At 52.6% G+C, this 18,786-nt stretch overlaps 1 protein-coding gene across 1 annotated transcript in view; it reads right to left on the reverse strand.

Annotated features, from left to right (window-relative positions):
• Positions 1 to 18,236, reverse strand: part of LOC111161489 (NUMB like, endocytic adaptor protein) — a 21,015-nt gene extending 2,779 nt beyond the window's left edge. Inside the window, 9 exon segments of the mRNA XM_022525185.1 lie at positions 1,336 to 1,641; positions 3,212 to 3,401; positions 10,425 to 10,565; positions 11,532 to 11,606; positions 11,708 to 11,782; positions 12,818 to 12,957; positions 14,543 to 14,576; positions 14,578 to 14,628; positions 18,182 to 18,236. Coding sequence (XP_022380893.1) covers positions 1,336 to 1,641; positions 3,212 to 3,401; positions 10,425 to 10,565; positions 11,532 to 11,606; positions 11,708 to 11,782; positions 12,818 to 12,957; positions 14,543 to 14,576; positions 14,578 to 14,628; positions 18,182 to 18,205 — 1,036 coding nt within the window. The 5' untranslated portion in view covers positions 18,206 to 18,236.
• Between the last annotated feature and the right edge of the window lie 550 nt (positions 18,237 to 18,786).

Here is an 18,786-nt window from a genome sequence, read left to right on the forward strand (position 1 = left end):
ACCCTGGGATCATGACCTGAGCCGAAAGCAGAGGCTTTAACCCACTGAGCCACCCAGGCGCCCCTAGATCGTGACTTTTGCCACCTCTGTCTTCTCTCTGGCCCATGGCAGATAGGAGTAATCAAACATGATGCTTCTCTCCTCCCACCACCCCTGCCACTGGACTCTTTGCTCACCTTCCGGCCTCACCCATTCAGACCCTATGGCTAGGAGAGAGTACTGGTCCTTGCAATTCCATCTCCCCTCTAAGAAAAACAGAACAGCCACACTCTCTCCTATCAGCACCCAGGGCAGACATTACTAATCAATGAGGATGTGTTGCTTCTTTCCTCAGCACTGTCCCTGGAAGACGTGGCTGGTCAGCGACGACGGGTGCTGCGTCTGCCTGATCTTGGCCTGCCAGCGACACTGCAAACCCGTCACTTTGCTCCCTGATCCTTGACCTCATGTGTGCTCTTCACCTATTGTCTCCACTGGCCAAATTCTGGGAGCCTCTCCTTGAGCTAACATAACTTCTGCTGTTCTCTCTTCTCCCTTATCCATGGCAACCTTCACTAATTAATCATACGTCCGCCACAAAGCTCCTTTTTCTTCCTCATGGCAGACCCTGTCAGGAGACTGTGCCATATGCCATCATTCTATTCTCCCTGTCCCAGGCAGACTTTTTTGTTTTTTTTTTAAGATTTTATTTATTTATTTGACAGACAGGTCACAAGTAGGCAGAGAGGCAGGCAGAGAGAGAGAGATGGGGGAGCAGGCTCCCTGCTGAGCAGAGAGCCCGATGCGGGGCTCGATCCCAGGACCCCGGGATCATGACCTGAGCTGAAGGCAGAGGCTTAACCCACTGAGCCACCCAGGAGCTCTCCAAGCAGATATTCTTAATCCATCACAATCCTCCTTCCCCTGAGCCCATATCCTTCACCCAGCCAGATCTCATGGCTCCAGTGGCCAATAAATGCGTGGGAGTTTCAGCCTCCTCCTGAGCAAACAGTGGCATCTAGGCAGCTTCTCCTCTCTCCCAAGCCCCTGGCACACTTTGCTCATCGATTGTGATACAAGCCACCTCTCCCCTTTCCCTAACCACAGCAGACATTACTAATTGATCGTGGCTTGTGCCACCCTTCTGCTTTTCCTTGCCAATAGTAGACATTGCTCATCAATCTCTCTCTCTCCCCCCTTGTTGGCGGCAGACGCTGCTAATCGACCATATGTTCCACCTCTCTTTCCCATGGCAGACAGTGCTAACCGATCAAGGCTTATACCCCTTCTCCTGTCTCTGGTGCTCTAGGGATGGTACTGATCCCGATGTTCCCTCCCGCTAAGCCCCGGGCTCACCTGTGCCCTTCACCTGGAAGTCTGTGCGCCGCTGCAGTGTGGATGGCAGCTCGTTCAGCCGTAGGCTCAGCTGCCGTTTGAAAGGTGAGTTCTTCTGGCTGAGTGCCGGGAACCCGCGGAAGGAGCCCTGGCGAACCAGCTGTTCCAGCGGGGCGTGGCGTCGGGGGATGGCGGCCGCACTGGTTCCTGCAGCCACTGGGGTGCCCGCCTCACCCTTCTCACCGGGAGATGTGGTGGCCGGTGTCGGGGACACGTGCCCAGGCTGCGCAGGGCCAGGAACTGCAGTTGGGGCAGCTGCTGCCTCTGCTGGAGACACGGGGAGACAGGCGGTCAGATACCACGCCTAGGCATTTGCTCCTCTCCCAGCAAGCCCCCTTGATCATCTTCCAGTGCTGCTGCCTTCACCCACTCTGTCCTGTCCCCAGGACAGGCTGGTCAGAGCCCTGAAATGTCTCGCTGTCACCACACCAGTACCGCCTGCCCCAGGGGGCCCTCGGGGATTCCTCCTCCAATCTGACCTTTTGGGTCGCTCTAGTTTTCTGTCCCCAATCTGGCTTTCTTCACTGCTTCTGTTTTTTTTCCCTTCTGAGACCTTCTATTTCCCTTTCTGATCAATTTTTTTAGATTTATTTATTTATGAGAGAGCGAGCAAGCATGAGCGGGGGGTGAGGGGCAGAGGGAGAAGCAGCTTCCCACAGTAAGTTCTTTGTAAATTCTAAGCAGTGTTTTCCAAAAATTTAAAAACTAGAATCCACAGTAAAAAAAAAAAAAAAAATACTGTGACTTAGAACACAATACATTTATATTTAAAAAAACCTGTCTTAGGGGTGCCTGAATGGTTCAGTCGGTTAAGTACCTGACTCTTGATTTTGGCTCAGGTCATGATCTCTGGGTTGTGAGATCAAGCCCAGTGGAGTCTGCTTGGGGTTCTTCTTTTTTTCTTTTAAGGTTTTATTTGAGAGAGGGGGTACCGGGGTGGCTCAGTAGATTAAACGTCTGCTTTCACCTCAGATCATGATCTCAGGGTCCTGGAATCAAGCCCCTTATTGGGCTCCCTGCTCCACAGAGAGTCTGCTTCTCCCTCTCCCTCTGCTTCTCCCCCAACCCCCACTTGTGTTCTCTCTCAAATAAATAAAATCTTTTAAAAAAAAAAAAATTTATTTGGGAGAGAGCGAGCGAGCGCGCCCAGGCAAGCACGAGTGGGGTGAGAGGCAGAGGGAGAGGGATAAGCAGATTCCCTAATGAGCAGGGATCCGGTTGTGGGGCTCAATCCCAAATGAGCCACCGAGGAGCCCCTCCTTGGGATTCTATCTCTTCCTCAGTATACCCCCACTTACGCTTTCTCTCTAAATAAATAATATAAAAGCCGCATTGTTTTAGAATTTACAAAGTACCTGCCACTCACCTGTAATGTTAGAGACCACTGATATTTTTGTTGACGGCAACCCAGGGTAAGCAAAACCTTTTGCACGGTAACCTGTCCCCCCCGACACATGCACGCAAATACACAGCCTGGACTAAAATTATCATTAAACTACACTTCCCCTTACTACTTTCAGCTAATCTGATATTTCTATTCTTTTCTATTTCAGTTCTTTTCAGTGCCGGCCACAACCCACCGCGCTGACTTCACAACCCAGTAACTGGCCTTGAGCCACTATTTGAAATGCTTCCGAACCTCCCTGGGTTAGCAGATAACCCAGTTTTGCTGGGATCTGTGGCCAGCGGAATATGGCCCAAACAAGTGAGCTCTGTAAACTGTAGCCAAACCTTGTGGCTGGTGCCCTGCTCTGTAAATTGCGGGGTCCCTTGGCCTCTGTCGCTTTCCCCCGCCCCCGCCCAGAATGGATCCCCAGGCCCTGCCTACAGCACCCACCTTTCTTTTTTTCAGGGGCCTCTCGCTCAGTGGGCCGCCCGCCACCTGACAGGCGGAAGGAGCCCTCGCGGGCGAAGCTGGTGCGGCTGGCATCGAAGGCGGCCGTGACCCCGCATTCCTTCTCCCGCCGCTGTTTCCGCTCCAGGCAGGCGGCGAAGGCACAGCCTACGGCATGGCTCAGCCTCTCCCCCTGTGGGAAGAGGGGTCAGGCCGGGCTTGAAGAGGTGGCATTGTGCCGGCTGGAGGCAGAAGCCCCGGTGCCACCAGCTCAGTGTCAGGTGATCCTGGACCAGTCCCCTGCATCCGTGCCTGCCCAGAGCCTCAGAATGCATCTGCACCCAGAGGGAAATAGGACAGCTCGGAGAGAAAAAAAAGCCAGAAACAAGAGTGCAGTGCCGTATGGCTCCCTTGATAGGAAGTTCGAGAACCAGTAAAACTAATCTGTGGCGAAAAAAGCTGGAAGCCTGGCTGTTCCTTAGGGGGCGGGGGTGAGAACTCACTGGGAAGGGGCAGGAGGCGTTGGCTGGGGTAGAGGAATGTTCTAAGTCTTGACGGCGGCTTGGGTTGCATGAGTATGTACAGTTGTTAACACCCCTGGGTCTGTGCACAGCAAGCATTTGACTTTAAAAAAAAAAAAAAAGCTGGAAACGAATGCGTTCTACTGCGGGGCCAGCAAGCTGAAGTGTCCGGGGGAAGCATTCTGATGTCTGCAACTTTGAAATGCATCAAAAATGGGACAAATGAGCAACAGAGTAAGCGCAGACACACCTAACGGCGGGATCTGGGTGGTGGGTGTCCAGGTGACTGGTTATACAAGTCTTTTGGCTTCCCTGAGTGCTTGAAAGCATTTTGTCATAAAATGCTGGGGGTGAACACAACAGCCCTGTTGAGTGCCTACTTGGGAGGCTGCAAGGCCACGATGATGCTGGCTTCCTGCTTTCCAGCTGTGTTTCTTGAGAAATCCACATCACCTCTTAGTGCCCAAGCCTCCTGGTCTATAAAATGGGGGCCCTAACAGCACTCACTGAACCGGATTGTTGCAAGATTTATCTATGAACTAATATGCAAGGCATACAGCAGAGGGAGCCAGCCCAAGAGCCAGGCACAGGGAAACACCACACAGGTGTCTCAGTGTATCTGTCCATGCGGGACTCTCCCGATCATGCCAGGAGGTGGCTGTGCTTATGAACCCATTTTACAGACAAAGAAACAGCCTTAGTCAACATGCCCATAACAATAAGCGAGTGGCAAAGTTAGCATGAGAATGAGATCGATCTAACTTCTGTTTCTTAACTAAGATGCTCAGCCACCTGTTAAACTTGGGGACAGAAATCGTCCACAAAATACCAGCACAGGAAAAGGGTTACACACCATGATCCAGTGAATTTATCCCAGGAATGCAAGGTTGGTTCAACTTGCGAAAATCAATCAGTGTAACACACCACATTAACAGAAGGATGGAAAAAAGCCACATGATCATCCCCATGAATGCTGAAAAAGTATTTAACAAAATCCAGCCCCATTTCATGATTAAAAAAAAAAAAAAAAAAAAAAACAACTTCGAATAGAAGGGTATTTCCTCAACCTGATAAAAAGTCACAGCTAACATCATACTCAATGCTGAAAGAGTGAAAGCTTTTCCCTAAGAACAGGAACAAGACAAGGATGCCTATTTTCATCACTCTATTCAACACTGTGCTGGAAGAAGAAAGGCATCCAAATTGGAAAGGGGAAAGTAACATTACCTCTGTTTACAAATGCCATAACCTTATATATAGAAAATCATAGAGAATCCACAGAAGAACTATTAGTGATAATAAATGAATTTGGCAAAGTTGCAGGATACAAGGTCAACACACAAAAATCAGTTATACCTACCTACGCTAACAGTGAACAATCCAAAAACGAAGTTACAACAATCCCGCTTACAATAGCATTTAAAATAAAATGGGACGCCTGGGTGGCTCAGTCGGTTAAGCATCCCACTCTTGATTTCGGCTCAGATCATGATCTCAGGGCCGTGACATGGAGCCCCGTGTTAGGCTCTGTGCTGGGTGTGTAGACTGCTTATGATAGTCTCTCTCTCTCTCTCTCTCTCCCCCTCTCTCCCTCTGTCCCTCCTGTCTCCCCCCATTCATGTTCATGTTTATGCTCTCTCTCTCAAAAAAAAAAAACCAAAATAATGGTTATGAATAAATTTAACCAAGGAAGTCAAAGACCTGTATGCTGAAAACTACCACACGCTGTAAAGAAGACCCAAATAAATGGAAATGCATCCCATGCTCATGGATTGCGATATTTAATACTGTTAATGACAGCAATTATTCCAAAGTGGTCTATAGATTCAATGCAATCCTCATAAAAATCCCAATAGATTCTTGCAGAAATAGAAAAGCTGACCCTAAAATTCACATGGAATTGCAAAGGGCCCAGAAGAGCCAAAGTAATTTTGAAACAGAACAACATAAAAGAACTCACACTTTCTGATTTAAATAGTACTCCAAAGCTATGGCAATCAGAATAATGTGATACTGCCATAAGGATAACATATAGATCAATGACACAGAATTGAGAGCCCGATATTGACCCACACCTCTATGGTCAATTGATTTTCAGTAAGGGTACCAAGACTTCAATGGGGGAAAGAACAGTCCTGTTAACAAATGGTGCTAGGACAATAGCCACATGGAAAAAATGAAGTTGGACCCCTACTTCACACCATTTACAAAAATTAACTCAAAATGGATTAAAGTCCTAAATGTAAGAGCTAAAACTATAAAACTCTTAGAATAAAACATGGAGTAAATCTTCATGATCTTAGATTCGGCAATGGATTCTTAGATGTGACACCAAATGCATGAAGGACAAAAGAAAAAAATAGATAAACTGAACTTCATCAAAATTAAAAACATTTGTACCTCAAAGGACACTACTAAGAAAGTGAAAAGACAACTGGGGGAAATTTTTGCAAATCATACAACTGGTAAGTGTCTAGTATCCAGAATATATAAAAAGTTCTTACAACTCAACAATAAAAAGACAACTCAATTTTTTAAAAAATGGATACAGAATTTAAACAGACATTTCTCCAAAGATACACAAATGACTGATAAACATATAAAAAGAGTCTCAATCGCCTTAGTCAGTAGGGATATACAAATCAAGACTACAGTCAGAGGGTGCCTGGGTGACTCAGTGGGTTAAAGCCTTTGCCTTCAGCTCAGGTCATGATTCCAGGGTCCTGGGATCGAGCCCCACATCGGGCTCTCTGCTCGGTGGGGAGCCTGCTTTCCCCCTTCTCTCTGCCTGCCTCTCTGTCTACTTGTGATCTCTCTGTCAAATAAATAAATAAAATCTTTAAAAAAAAAACAAAACTACAGTCAGGTACCATTTCACACCTACTAGGATGGCTATAATTAAAAAAAAAAAAAAAAGGAAAGTATTAAGTGCTAGCCAGGATGTGGAGAAATTGGAACCCTTGTACTTTGCTAGTGGGAATATAAAATAGTGCAGCCTCTGTGGGAAATGGCTTGGCAATTCCTCAAAACTTTAAACATAGATTTACTATATGATTTAGCAATCCAGCTCCTAGGTATGGACCCCAAAGTATTAGAAACAGGTATTCAAACAAATACTTGCACACCAATGTCCATAACAGCATTATTCACAATATCCAAAAAGAAGAAACCACCGGAATGTCCGTCAAAGGATGAAAAGATAAACATGTAATATATCCATACAGTGGAGTATTACTCAGCTATAAAACAGTAAGGACTCGCGCTACAAGGATGAGCCTTGAAAACATGATGCTAAGTGAAAGAAGCCAGCTGTAAAAGACCGCATACCGTACGGTTCAATTTATATGAACTGTCTAGGAGAGGTAACTCCACAGAGACAGAAAGCCACTAGCAGTCAGGGAGGAAGGTGTGTGGCACAGGGAATGATGGCTTAATGGGTCTGAGCTCCCTTTTAGGAGCGATGAGGATATTGGCAACTAGAGAGAGGTGATGAAGGAACAAGGTTAAGAGCCTACTAAATGCCACTGCAGTGTGGGCTTTCATATGATCAATTTCATGTGAATTGCACCTCAAAAAGTGAAGTTATGCTTGGGGAATCCTGGGAGTTCTACCACTTAATGCTTCAAACCTGTGGCTCAGAAGTGGAAGGGAAAGCAGAGAAGGTCACGCTCTCTACACAGAAGAGATGGCCTTGCTCTTTTCTTGCTTTGATTCTCACCCCCAAGTACTTTTCAAGATTTTACTTGAGAGACAGAGAGCGAGCACACAAGGAAGGGGAGGGGCAAAGGGAGAGGGAGAAGCAGACTCCCCACTGAGTTAGGAGCCCCTGCGGGACTCGATCCCAGCACCTTGGGATCATGACCTGAGCTGAAGACAGAAGCTGAACTGACTGAGCCACCCAGGCACCACCCCCCCACCCAAGTACTTTTCAAATGATAGCAACTGTTCCTAGTGACTGAACCAGCGTTATGCAACTCTGTTCAGAACTTTCTGGGTGTGATCCTAACAAATGCTTCCCCAACACACCTGGGAGCAGCCACTGCTAACACCTCCATTTCATGGAAGAGGAGACTGAGTCCCCAAGAGGAAAGTCACCCAGGCCTCATGTCCCACAGCTATGTTGTTATAACACTGAACCCACACTAACCATGTAGCCGCGTTTTCCATAAATAGCCACAGCAAATTTCTGGCACCTGCCCACTCCTCCAGAACTTTGTCACTCCCCTATCAGAGGTGGAGTCTGTGTTCTCTCCCCTTAGCCTGGGAAGACCTCTACGACCACCTGGATAGACACAATCCCACAGAAGCAAGGCTGTGTGGTTTCCAAGACCAAGACCAAACAGGTGTGAGCTGTGCCTCTCTAGAAACTCACACTGGAGCCCAGCGCCACCACAGAAGTCGTCCAGCTCTCCTGAACCCCCCTGCCAGACAGCCCTTGTGAAGAGGTCCTGAGATCCGTGAAAAGTGGGGCTATCCGGCCAGGCTTCTGGGGTCACAGTTCCAAATACCATCGCGCTATAACAGCACAGGAGACCCTGGAGCCAGCCCCACCCAGCTGAGCCTCGTCCAAATTCCTGACCTACAAAACCCGAGAGATAGTAAATGACGGTCATTTTAAGTCACTAAACGTTGGGGCAATTTGTTCCGCAGCAACAGATAGCTGATACAACTTAGCCTGCTCTGCTCAGGAAATCTGCAGTCGCTCAGGGCCCTGGGTTTCTGATATCTCCATACTAGCCCCTGGCAGGCACTCACCCATCCTGACTAATCCATCCTGATACTCTCACGCTAGTTTTCCACCCCCGGTTTGACGTCTGAGATTGTGTGTATGACAGAGGAGGTTGGGGGTGCTGAGCAGTTTTGGGAGTCCAGAGTCCTTGGGGTGGGGATTTCTTTCTCTCTCTTTTTTTTTTAAAGATTTTATTTATTTATTTGAGAGAGAGTGAGAGAGAGCATGAGAGGGGAGAAGGTCAGAGAGAGAAGCAGACTCCCTGTGGAGCTGGGAGCCTGATGTGGGACTTGATCCCAGGACTCTGGGACCGTGACCTGACCCGAAGGCAGTTGCTTAACCAACTGAGCCACCCAGGCACCCGGGGTGGGGACTTCTGAAATACGAAGGAATCCCGGGAAAATCTCAGAGGGATGTGTGTTATTTTACTTGCCCAGTATCTATTCCCCTTGCTTTTGATAACAGCACCCCAAGTTCCCTTTGGGGAGCTCCTCGTGCATGTTGGATAAGACAATCTGTGTGCTCCACCCTCCCCTGACCAAGGGGAGGTCTTACCCAAGACAGGCCAATCCCATGCCTTCTTGTTAGAATTTTAACCCCAGGGGCGCCTGGGTGACTCAGTATTAAGCCTCGGCCTTGGGCTCAGGTCATGGTCTCAGAGTCCTCGGATCGAGCCCCAAATTGGGCTCTCTGCTCAGCAGGGAGCCTGCTTCCCCCCACTGTTTCTCTGCCTGCCTCTCTGCCTACTTGTAATCTCTGTGTGTGTGCGCATGTGTGCGCGCGCGCATGTCAAATAAATAAATCTTTAAAAAAAAAAAAAAAAGAGAGGCTGGATTCATTTCTGCAGCAGTGCAGTGGAAGGAACTGTCCCCTCTGTGGTGCCCCCAGGCTGCTCAGCTCCCTGACTATCCTGATGCTTAATGCTCTGATTGCCCTTTGATTTTTTGTAAGATTTCCCCCCATTATAACATTTTGGAGTTAAATCAGCCAGATTGGTTTCTGCAGCCAGCCACCAAAAAACACTGGCTAATGCAGGGAGCTGAGACCATGCCTTCCTACCAGGTTGGGTGTGGTCTGAGGTCAGGGTTCAGGGGATAGGGCAGAATAAAGAGGAAATTTTCCATTATCTTTTGTGGCAAGGGATGTCCATGTGACTACATGGTGACCAATGGGATGTAATTGTTACGTAGCTCCCCAAAAGGAGAGGGTTTGCCCCTCTGCATGCCTCCCTCCTTTAGGTAGCTGGAATGAAGATGCAAGAGTTGGAGCATGTGTACCCATTTTGGGTCATGGAGTGGAGGCCACACTCCAGTGCCACAAGATCAAGGAGCTGCAGCCCTTGATGGGAAGAGAAGAGCCACCCCAATCCTGCACTGCCTACCTTTGGATATCTTTCACACAAGCCAGGAACAAATTTCTATCTCCCTGAACTGACTGGCAGCTGGGGATTTTCCGTCACAACTTCAGAATCCTAACTGTGAGAATGTTTCTGAGAAGACAGACCATTTGTGGCTTCTGTCATATTCTCAGAGGGAACCCTGATGTCCCAAATATATGAAGAACCGCAGACACATTGAATGGAGGTTGAAAAGAGTGTGTACCCCGGGGGTATCACGGAGATGGGCCCGAGGGACCAGCTGGGGTTTTTATGTAAGCGAGAGTTTATGGAATCGTGTCCTGGACACCTGTGCATGTTACTTACATGCGTGTGACCCTCATAAAAAAGAAAAATAAGAGAAACATGCACAACTATGGACAATGAGGATGATAATTAATGTGTCCCTGAGCACTTCTGACGTGCCAGGCACCGTTCCAGACACTTTGTATTAACCCTCTCCAGCCTCCCTGTACTCCTCTAAGTTAGGAGCTGCAAAGGACACAGGGAACGGAGAAGAAAGGTGAGTGTCTGGCCTGAGCCCGCCAAAGAGCAGCCAGCCAGCTTCCTCCCAGCTCCGGTGATACTCACAGAGTCCTTGAGCGCCAGGAAACAGTGGCAGATCCAGCGGCGGGTGGTCCCATCCCGGCAGATGTAGGAGAAAGCCTTGTCCAGGTTGCGGTCAGGGGCACAAAAGGAGACCTTTTCAATGGTCTGGTCTACCAGCAGGTCCTGGAAGGTGGCCGGGGAAACCAGGAGAGGAACTTGAATGGTCTTTCCTGTATTCATTCAGTGCTCCCTTATTGTCTGTTCTCTGTCTTGTCCTAAATGGGCAGGGACCCCACATTGATTGAAACAGAGGTGGGCCCAGCTCCCATGGGGCTCCCCAGTTAACGAGGCACTCAAGGCCCATCACCAGAGAAAGACACAGGCGAGTGGTCAGGGCCAGGATTGAGGGAGACACATGGACTCATGGGAGCCACAAGGAGGTGCCCAATTCCACTTGATCAGGAGACATCAAAAGCTTCCTGGAAGAGGTATTAACTAGGCAAAAAGGCAGGGAATAGTCTTTTGGGGCAAGGGAACTGCCTCTGCAAAGATGTCAATCCTGCTTAGTCGTTAACCTAACCCTTGTCATGTGCTGCTGCCTCCTTGGGCAGTTTCTGGGCAGGGAAGTCAACGGTGAGCAAACAGATGCTCTGATCCGGGCCGCGTGAGGCTCCCCTCTGGCCGGGAACAATGACAATAAACCCAGAACAGCTAACATCCACTGATCTGCGCAAGTATGCTGCCCCAGGCACCATTTTACATGGCATGCGCCTACCATCTCATTTAAGGGCAGGGTCTGTGTTTATCCACATTTCACAGATGAGGCAACTGAGGCTCGAGGGGTTAAATCTCATACTTGGGGTCACCCAGCAGATGCGTGGGGGAGCTGGGATCCGAGCTAAGGCTCTGCTCTGCAGCCTGTACTCACACCCACCATCTGTGCCAGCTCATGATAACTGCAGGACTCAGCCCTGAATTAGGACTATGAGGTGTGCCAAGATGTTGCGGGAGCACATGGTCTAGGAAGGCCCGGGAGGGAGGGACATCCTGGAGGTGGGTGGGAAGGCGTCCTAAGTCCTGATTCAAGCCGGTGGGGTTGGGGGGCGAGGGGCCCACCGGTGCCCCCTCCTACCCCCACAGGCCTCCTACCTTGGTCTTGTCATCCACCACTCGGAGTCCATCAGCTGACACCCAAAGGACAGACTTCACGGACTTCCGGCCCATCTGGGGTTGGGGAGGAAGACAAAGAGCCTGGTCAGGGCTGCCTCCTGGGGGCGGAGCCGGGGGGGGGGGGGGGGTGCCTTCCCGGCTCCAGCCTCACTCACCGCCTTCAGCTTCTTCACGGCATCTTCACACACATGCATCCCCCGGGACTCCTCCACCTCCACGTGGCCCAGATACTTGAGGGAGAGGAAACGGGAGGACAGGAAATCAGCACAGTAATCAGTACCTTCCCAGTGTGCCCTGAGCAGCTGCGACCCCTCCTGCAATGCGCCTAGCCCATCGTACATATTAATCCACTCTGCACCTCGGCCCCGTGAGGTGGCTACTCTGCTCCCATCCCAGGCATACAGACGAGGATGCTGAAGCAGACGGGTAGTACCGATTCCCATCTTGCCTCTATTCTTGGGCCTTAACACGTTACCCTCTTCCCTTTGGGCCCCAGTGTCTGCGAGCCCCAGGATTGGCCCACTGATGAACTGATGGGACCTGGGGTACACTCGCCCCAGCTCCCTCACCCCGTGGCTAGGATGGCTCTATTTCCCAGCATTTTCCCCAGCAGCATAAAGCCAGGGCTGAGTAGCTGGAGGGAGGCATTGGCCTCGAGTGTGCATGCCTCTTAGAGGGCTTTCTTGCAGGGTTCGGGTGACGAGAACTCAGGACCCTGGGCCAGGTCCAGGTGGCCGCCCTGCGGGCCCACGGCTGCAGGTTAGTGAAACACCCTTTACTGGCCGCCTACCCTTCTTTGGCCCCACAACGTTTCCCACACCACCAGATGGACCCCTCACACTCCATGTCTGCTTCTGGGAGAAGGGAAAAGAAAATGGAGGGTTTGTGACCATCGGCTGTGGTCACCCCACCAGGAAGGGACTGAGTGGGATTTGGACCTGAATCCTGTGGTCTCCCTCACAGAGGTGCAGTATGTGTTGTGAAAAGTCGTCCAGTGCCTTTTGGAAATTGTGAGCTCCCACAGAATAGGGTGACTAATAGGAAGAAGGTAACCCCCTCACTCCCCAGGTAATAACTTCCTGGTACAAGAGAATGTGTTGGGGTTTTAATCCCGCCATTGAAGGGCCCAGGCCCAGGCCGTGGGGTCCTGCTCTAGCAGGTCGAACCTTCAGCCATCCCTCTGTACAGGACGGGCCCTCAGCCCTCTCACCCAACACCAGGGACCCGGAAGCTCACAGTGCCCGCCCATGGCCCCGCCCACTCACCCGGACTGGGAAGCTGCACGTGCCCTTGCGCACAGCGTCCTCGTCCGCTTGCCACTGGTGGGGGCGCGACGCCTCGGGCACGTAGGCTGGTTTCCGCCGTCTCAGGCTCTGCCGTAACTTATTCATGGTGCCCGCCCCTTCTGGTGACACAGGACGGGGGCATGGGTCAAGGGCGGTGGCTGGAGGCATGGGCTCCAGCAGGATGGATGGAGTGCTCAGGGAACATGGGGTCAGATAACATGGGATCTGGGTTACAGTAGGGGGCGTCACTGGGTCAGAGGTATGGCATTCAGGGAACGTGCATCAGCAACAGTCAGGGGACACCAGGAAGGCAGGGTAATGCCAGAGTAAGCAGTGGCGTTTCAGAAGAAAAACTTGGGGCCAAGGTACATGGAGGTCAGGGATGGGGAGGGTCATGAATCACAGCTTTTAGCAGTCTGGAGATTAGGGAGGTGACAGTCAAGAGGTATGAGGATCCAAACTAAAAGGGAGTCAAGACACTGGAGGGCACAGGGCTTAGAAGGCATAAGGGCCACAGGTCATGAGGCCAGGGGTTTTAGGCGTAGGAAGCCAGGGGATGAGATGGTCAGAGAGCACAAGAGTTCTGAGTTGCCTGGGTTCGGTGCGGGGGGGACTCAGAACATCCAGGGACTGAAGGTCCAGAACCCAAGCCAGAGGGTGTGGGGGCTGGGGGCTCATCTCTGTGCCCCTCAGATCTGCCCCTCTGTCAACTGTGTCTAGTCGAAGACAGGAGACCCTGGGGCGGTGTGCACCTGCGACCATCAGATGAAGGAGCGAGAGTGGAGGTGGGACAGTCTTCATTGACTAAGACAGTCTTCACAGACTGAGAAGCCATCCTGACAATCCCAGGAGCGTGAGGGCCAACTAGGACAGAGCACCAGCAGCAGATGGGGACTGTGTGTGTGTGCGCGCATGCAGGTGTGCAATTGGTGTATTTCCAGTGTCTAGATCTGAACATGCAACCATTGTGAGTGTGTGTATTTCTGAAGACTGTGTGTACAGAAGGCCACAGGTCTGAGAATGGTTGTCTGAGAAAGTGTGTGTCTGGGAGTGCAGTCTGTGAGGGGGTCAGTGTCCAAGAGTGCGGTTGTTGTCCGTAAGTGAAGGTCCTGGAAGGTTGTTGCTGAAGGCTATCTAAGTGTGAGATGGTTGTGGAATGTGTGTCGGGAATGCTGCCTGTGGGGATGTGTCTGAGCATGAAGCTCTTGGCTTCGAAAGGGTGTGTCCCTGACTGTTGTCTTGGAAGCTGTGTGTCCATGTGAGAGTGTGGCTACAGCCTTCGATGGCTGTCGCCTCTGACGGTGTGTTCCTGTGACTTATCAGAGAGTCTTTGTCTCTGGCCAAGAGTGCTGTCCGTGGTGAGGTTGTGTGTCTGTGGCTTTTGTCTGGGAGGATATGTGTGTGTGTCAGAGAGTGTGGCTGTTGCAGAGACTGTGGGCTCATGAGTGTTGTGCTGAGGCTGTGTCTATGCAACCAAGTATCTGGGTAGATGTGGGATAGCACAAGGTTGTTGTCTGTGAAAGTGTATTCATGTTATTTGCGAGGGTGGGCCTGATGGTCACTGAGCGTGCAGGGAAGACATTCGAGGGCGCCCACTCCTGAGTGTGATGAAGCCCGTGTGAGCACAGGGACAGTTCCTCCCGTCGTGAAAGCCAAACCCAAGCACACACTCAGCCCTTGCCCTGGCCCCAGCTGGTCACTCACCTGGCTCCGTCCTGGAGGTTTCAGGGGGGCCCCGGGGCCCCACAGGGGGCTGGGGGCAGATGCTGCTCAGGCCTCCTGGGTCCGCCCTGCCCAAGAAAGTGAGGAGAAGGTGAGAAACTGGCTTGGGGTGGGGCTCAGTCCCCTACCTCACCCCCTCTTTGGACAACAGCCAACCCCCCCCTCCATTTCAGGCTCCCTGATGAGAGCCCCAGTTGTCATAGCAACTGTTACTAAGGAGACCAGCCACCTGGTAGCAAGAGCCCAGGAATGAGTTGGTGCATTTCCGGGGGCATGTGCTGGGGATGTCCTGGCCTCAGGAGGCCCTCAGTACCCAAGGGGATGGTGTGAGGAGGGAGTGGCCTTGACCTCTAGACACCTGTCCAGGCTGCACATAAACATACGGTCACATGCATGCACACACACAACTCAGGTCTCCAGCTGTCCCCAGCACCTGGGCACAGCTCCACACATGTGTCTGTGCAGACACCACAGCAGGGGCACACACCGGGTCCCAGAGACACACAAAAGTGGCGGCAGCCACTATCACCAGCTGGTATCCTATCCATGTTCACAGACACAGACATCTGTCCACGTGAGTAGCAAGTCCCAGCCTGCCCAGGCACGGCCATAAACACCCGGTCACACCAGCTACTGGATGTTTGGTCCTTCCTTGTTTTCTCAGCCATGTATGGACAGCCGGGCCTAGGCACCCCCACCGGAGCAGCGCTCACTCCCAGTGAGATCTCCTCAGGCCCCCGCCTGACACACTTGCGTCGTTGCCCCTGGAGTCACACCGGTCAGAGGTCGCCCACTAGCACAGACAGGGTCCCCATCACACACACCTGTCACATGCGGCTCTGCTGCTGTGCGAGGACATGTGGTCACGGGGGCATGCAGACACACGGCCACACATTCGGTCCCACACTACCAGCCTCAGCCATGGCCACGGTGCCTCCTCGTGTCCAGGCACACGGCAGCCCACAGGTTCCTGGCCCCAACTGCAGCAGCCACATCAACATGTTGTTTGGGTCACGTGCTATCACAGTCACACACACACCCAGTCACAGGGACACACATGTGGTCACCATATCAGCCACCCTTACATGGAGAGCCCTCCCTGACCAATCACAGACAGAGACACAGATGGCCACGGTCTGTGCCTGGTTCAGGACCAGGCACGCACACTGAAGACATGCACGGAACCACCCAGAGACGACTGTCCCTCAGGATGGTCAGATGGATGCTGGCTCAGAGTCCCAGCCATATACATTTCAGAAATGGCTGTGTGTGCCAAGCCACACAGCATCGGTGTCCCAGTCCCCAGCCACATGCCCTGGCCATGCTACAGTCCCCCAGGCCCCCACCACCCGGCTGCACCACGTCACCCCCTCACCAACACATGGCTTCTCTTCATGCAAACACATGAAGAAGAAGCCTGTGGCCACATACAATCACAGTGCCAGGTGGACAGACACACAGCATCTCACACAGGGAGACATCGGCATGCAATTTCTGTGTCACACGTCATAAGCACACAGTGATGATGAGACAGAACTCAGAAATGCGGTGACCCGGACATGGCGCTTATAGCTGTGTCCACCCAAAAGACACGGTTCCTGACAGAGCCATGTACGCAGTCAGGAGAGTCACCCAGTCACCAAACCACCCAGATGGAAACACAGTCCAGCACGCACACATAGGGACACTCACAGCAGCCAAACGGCTATAGACATGTGCACTCCCATAGGCCATGACATATAATGCGCACTCCCATAGGCCACGACATATAATCACCCAGGGTCGCAGATGTGCAGGTCCGACACAAATCTAGAAGCCACCATCACCTCTATCTGCCCCCCCCACACACAGTTCCCTGGTGCCACCACCCACAGCCATAAGTAGAGCTTGAGTCACACATGACAAAATAACCCTCTACTAATAATCAGTCAGGGGTTCAGACCCCTACTCCAATCTGTCACCCAGATCACACGCAGACACAACTATAAATGTGCACACTTTGTATCGACAGAGCTAGATGGAGACCTTTCTACAACCCAAGTCACATACATAGATGTGGCCATGGACACACAATCGCTGTCCTACATGTCACAGGGCCATCACACAACCAGGCATGGGGTGTTTTCGTATATGATGGCAGTTACACACCCAGAGTTGCAGGGACAGTTGTGTGTCATAGAGACGTATGTGTGACCCACATATACGATCAGTTGTAGACGCAACCACAAACATTCGCAAGTCACTGGGAGAGCAGCACATGGCCAGAGTCATAGACACAACTCCACGTACCACCGTCCCAACTTCACCCACGGCTAGTCGGCCACACATTCGCCCAACCCCAGACCCAACACACACACTGTCACAACCCAGTGATATTTACCAAAGCACACGCCTAGGGTCACAAAAGATGTAATCACAGACCCAACCACACAGTTACAACCATGCACACACACACTCAAACAGACTAAAAAGTACAGGGTTCAGCATAAGGAGCAGCTGTCTCTCTCTCTCACACACACACACACACACACACACACACACAGTCACACCAATGCCAGGGTCACAGACACCATCACACACATTACCAGACACAACCACAAGCACAAAACACAGACACATGCACAGGATTCCTTGGTCCCCAGCTCTAGCGCACACGCGCGCACACCCACAGCCACAGCCACAGTCACACAAACACTGGGTCACACTCTTAGCCACCTCCCTATCCCTTGCTTTCCCCCTTCCCCCCAGGTACCACACACAAAGCCGCCGTCACCCGCAGCCGCTGCAGACAGATAGGGCTGTGCTTGGTCCCTGGGGAGCCGCCCCCCACCCCCAGCCTGAACCTTGGAGCCTGGGGGGCCATACCCAGGAGAGGGAGGCGGCGCATTGTCTGCGGGTGGGGCTGCTCCCAGACAGCTGGGCAGCCCCAGGGATCCTTGACCAAGCCTTTGGGGGTTGCCTGAAATTTCCCTATTTTATTCAGGATGGGTGGGGGGTGGAGTCCGGGGAACAGGGAGCTTGTTTTGAGAAGGGGCTGTTCCTGGGACACCGCCCAAAGATTTGTGGGGGGATGCTGTGCTCAGGACGTCTCTGAGCCCTGAGTACAGACTGTGCCTGGAATCCGACCCCCCCAGGCCCTGGCTTGGTAGGGGAGCTGTGCCCAGGGACCCCCATCCTCAAGACCTTGCCTAGAGGGTTGTTATGCTCAGAGACCACCTCAGGCAGGGAGGAGTAGGGATTGCGTCTGCTCTGGAATGGCCTCCTGGAGGCCTTGGCCTAATGTGGGGGTTGTGTCCTGGACCCCAACCCTAAAGCCTTGCCCAGGGAGTTGTACCTAGAATCTGTCCCCCTGCCCTTGATTTTTTTTTTTTTTTCTTTTGAGGGGCAGGTCTATGTCCAAGATCTCTATCTCCAGGGCCTTGGCAAGAGAGGGCCTGTGCCCCGGACCCCTGTCTCTCAAGCTTTGGCTTAGAGGGTGCCTGTTCCGGACCCCCACCCAGGCCCACCCTCCCCACCCTTGGCACCCTCTCTCCATCCGGGCGCCGCGGCCGCCTCCCACCCTTCGCCACATCAGCAGCGGCGCCGCCCCCCACCCGAGTCCCCCTCTCCCGCCCTTCTCACGCTGGCCGCCGCGCTGCGGGACATCCAGGGCCCGGGCGCCCCCGCCTCCCGTGGCCCCAGCTGGGCCCGGATCCCCGAGCGTGCTGCTGCTGCTGTGGCGGCGGCGGCAGCTCGGTCTGACGCGGGCCGGGGCCGGGGGCCGGGGGATGGTGCGGGATGCACGCGCGCGAGCCTGCTCTGCTCCCGGGAGGATTCCGTTCCGGGGGCGGGGGAGCGCCCCTCCTGCCTCGGCTCCCCGCCCCGGCCCCGCCCATTGGCCCGCCGCCTTCGGGATATGCAAGAAAACCCCGCCCCGGCCCGGCGCCCGGCCGGCAGGCCACGCCTATACGCAGATATGACCCCGCCTTCTCTGGTGCGGCCACCGCCCCGCCACGCCCATTGGCCAGTCCGGGACTGAGCCAGCATGTGAGCCTCGTTGAGACCTTACCCTAGGCCTAACCAGGCGTGGGCTCTCTTCGCCTCCGTGAACCTTGACCTCAGGTCCCCTTCTGTTCCACGTCCGTGAAAGAGTTGCTTCGGGAAGCTCTTTGCCGCCCCACATACCCAAATCTTAGAGCTAACCCCACGGTTCTCCCAGCCCAGCGGGGGCGGGCAGAAGCGGTGAC

Source organism: Enhydra lutris, unplaced genomic scaffold (genome assembly GCF_002288905.1).
Source record: "Enhydra lutris kenyoni isolate GAN:26980312 unplaced genomic scaffold, ASM228890v2 scaffoldscaffold85, whole genome shotgun sequence".
Lineage (NCBI taxonomy): Eukaryota > Metazoa > Chordata > Mammalia > Carnivora > Mustelidae > Enhydra > Enhydra lutris.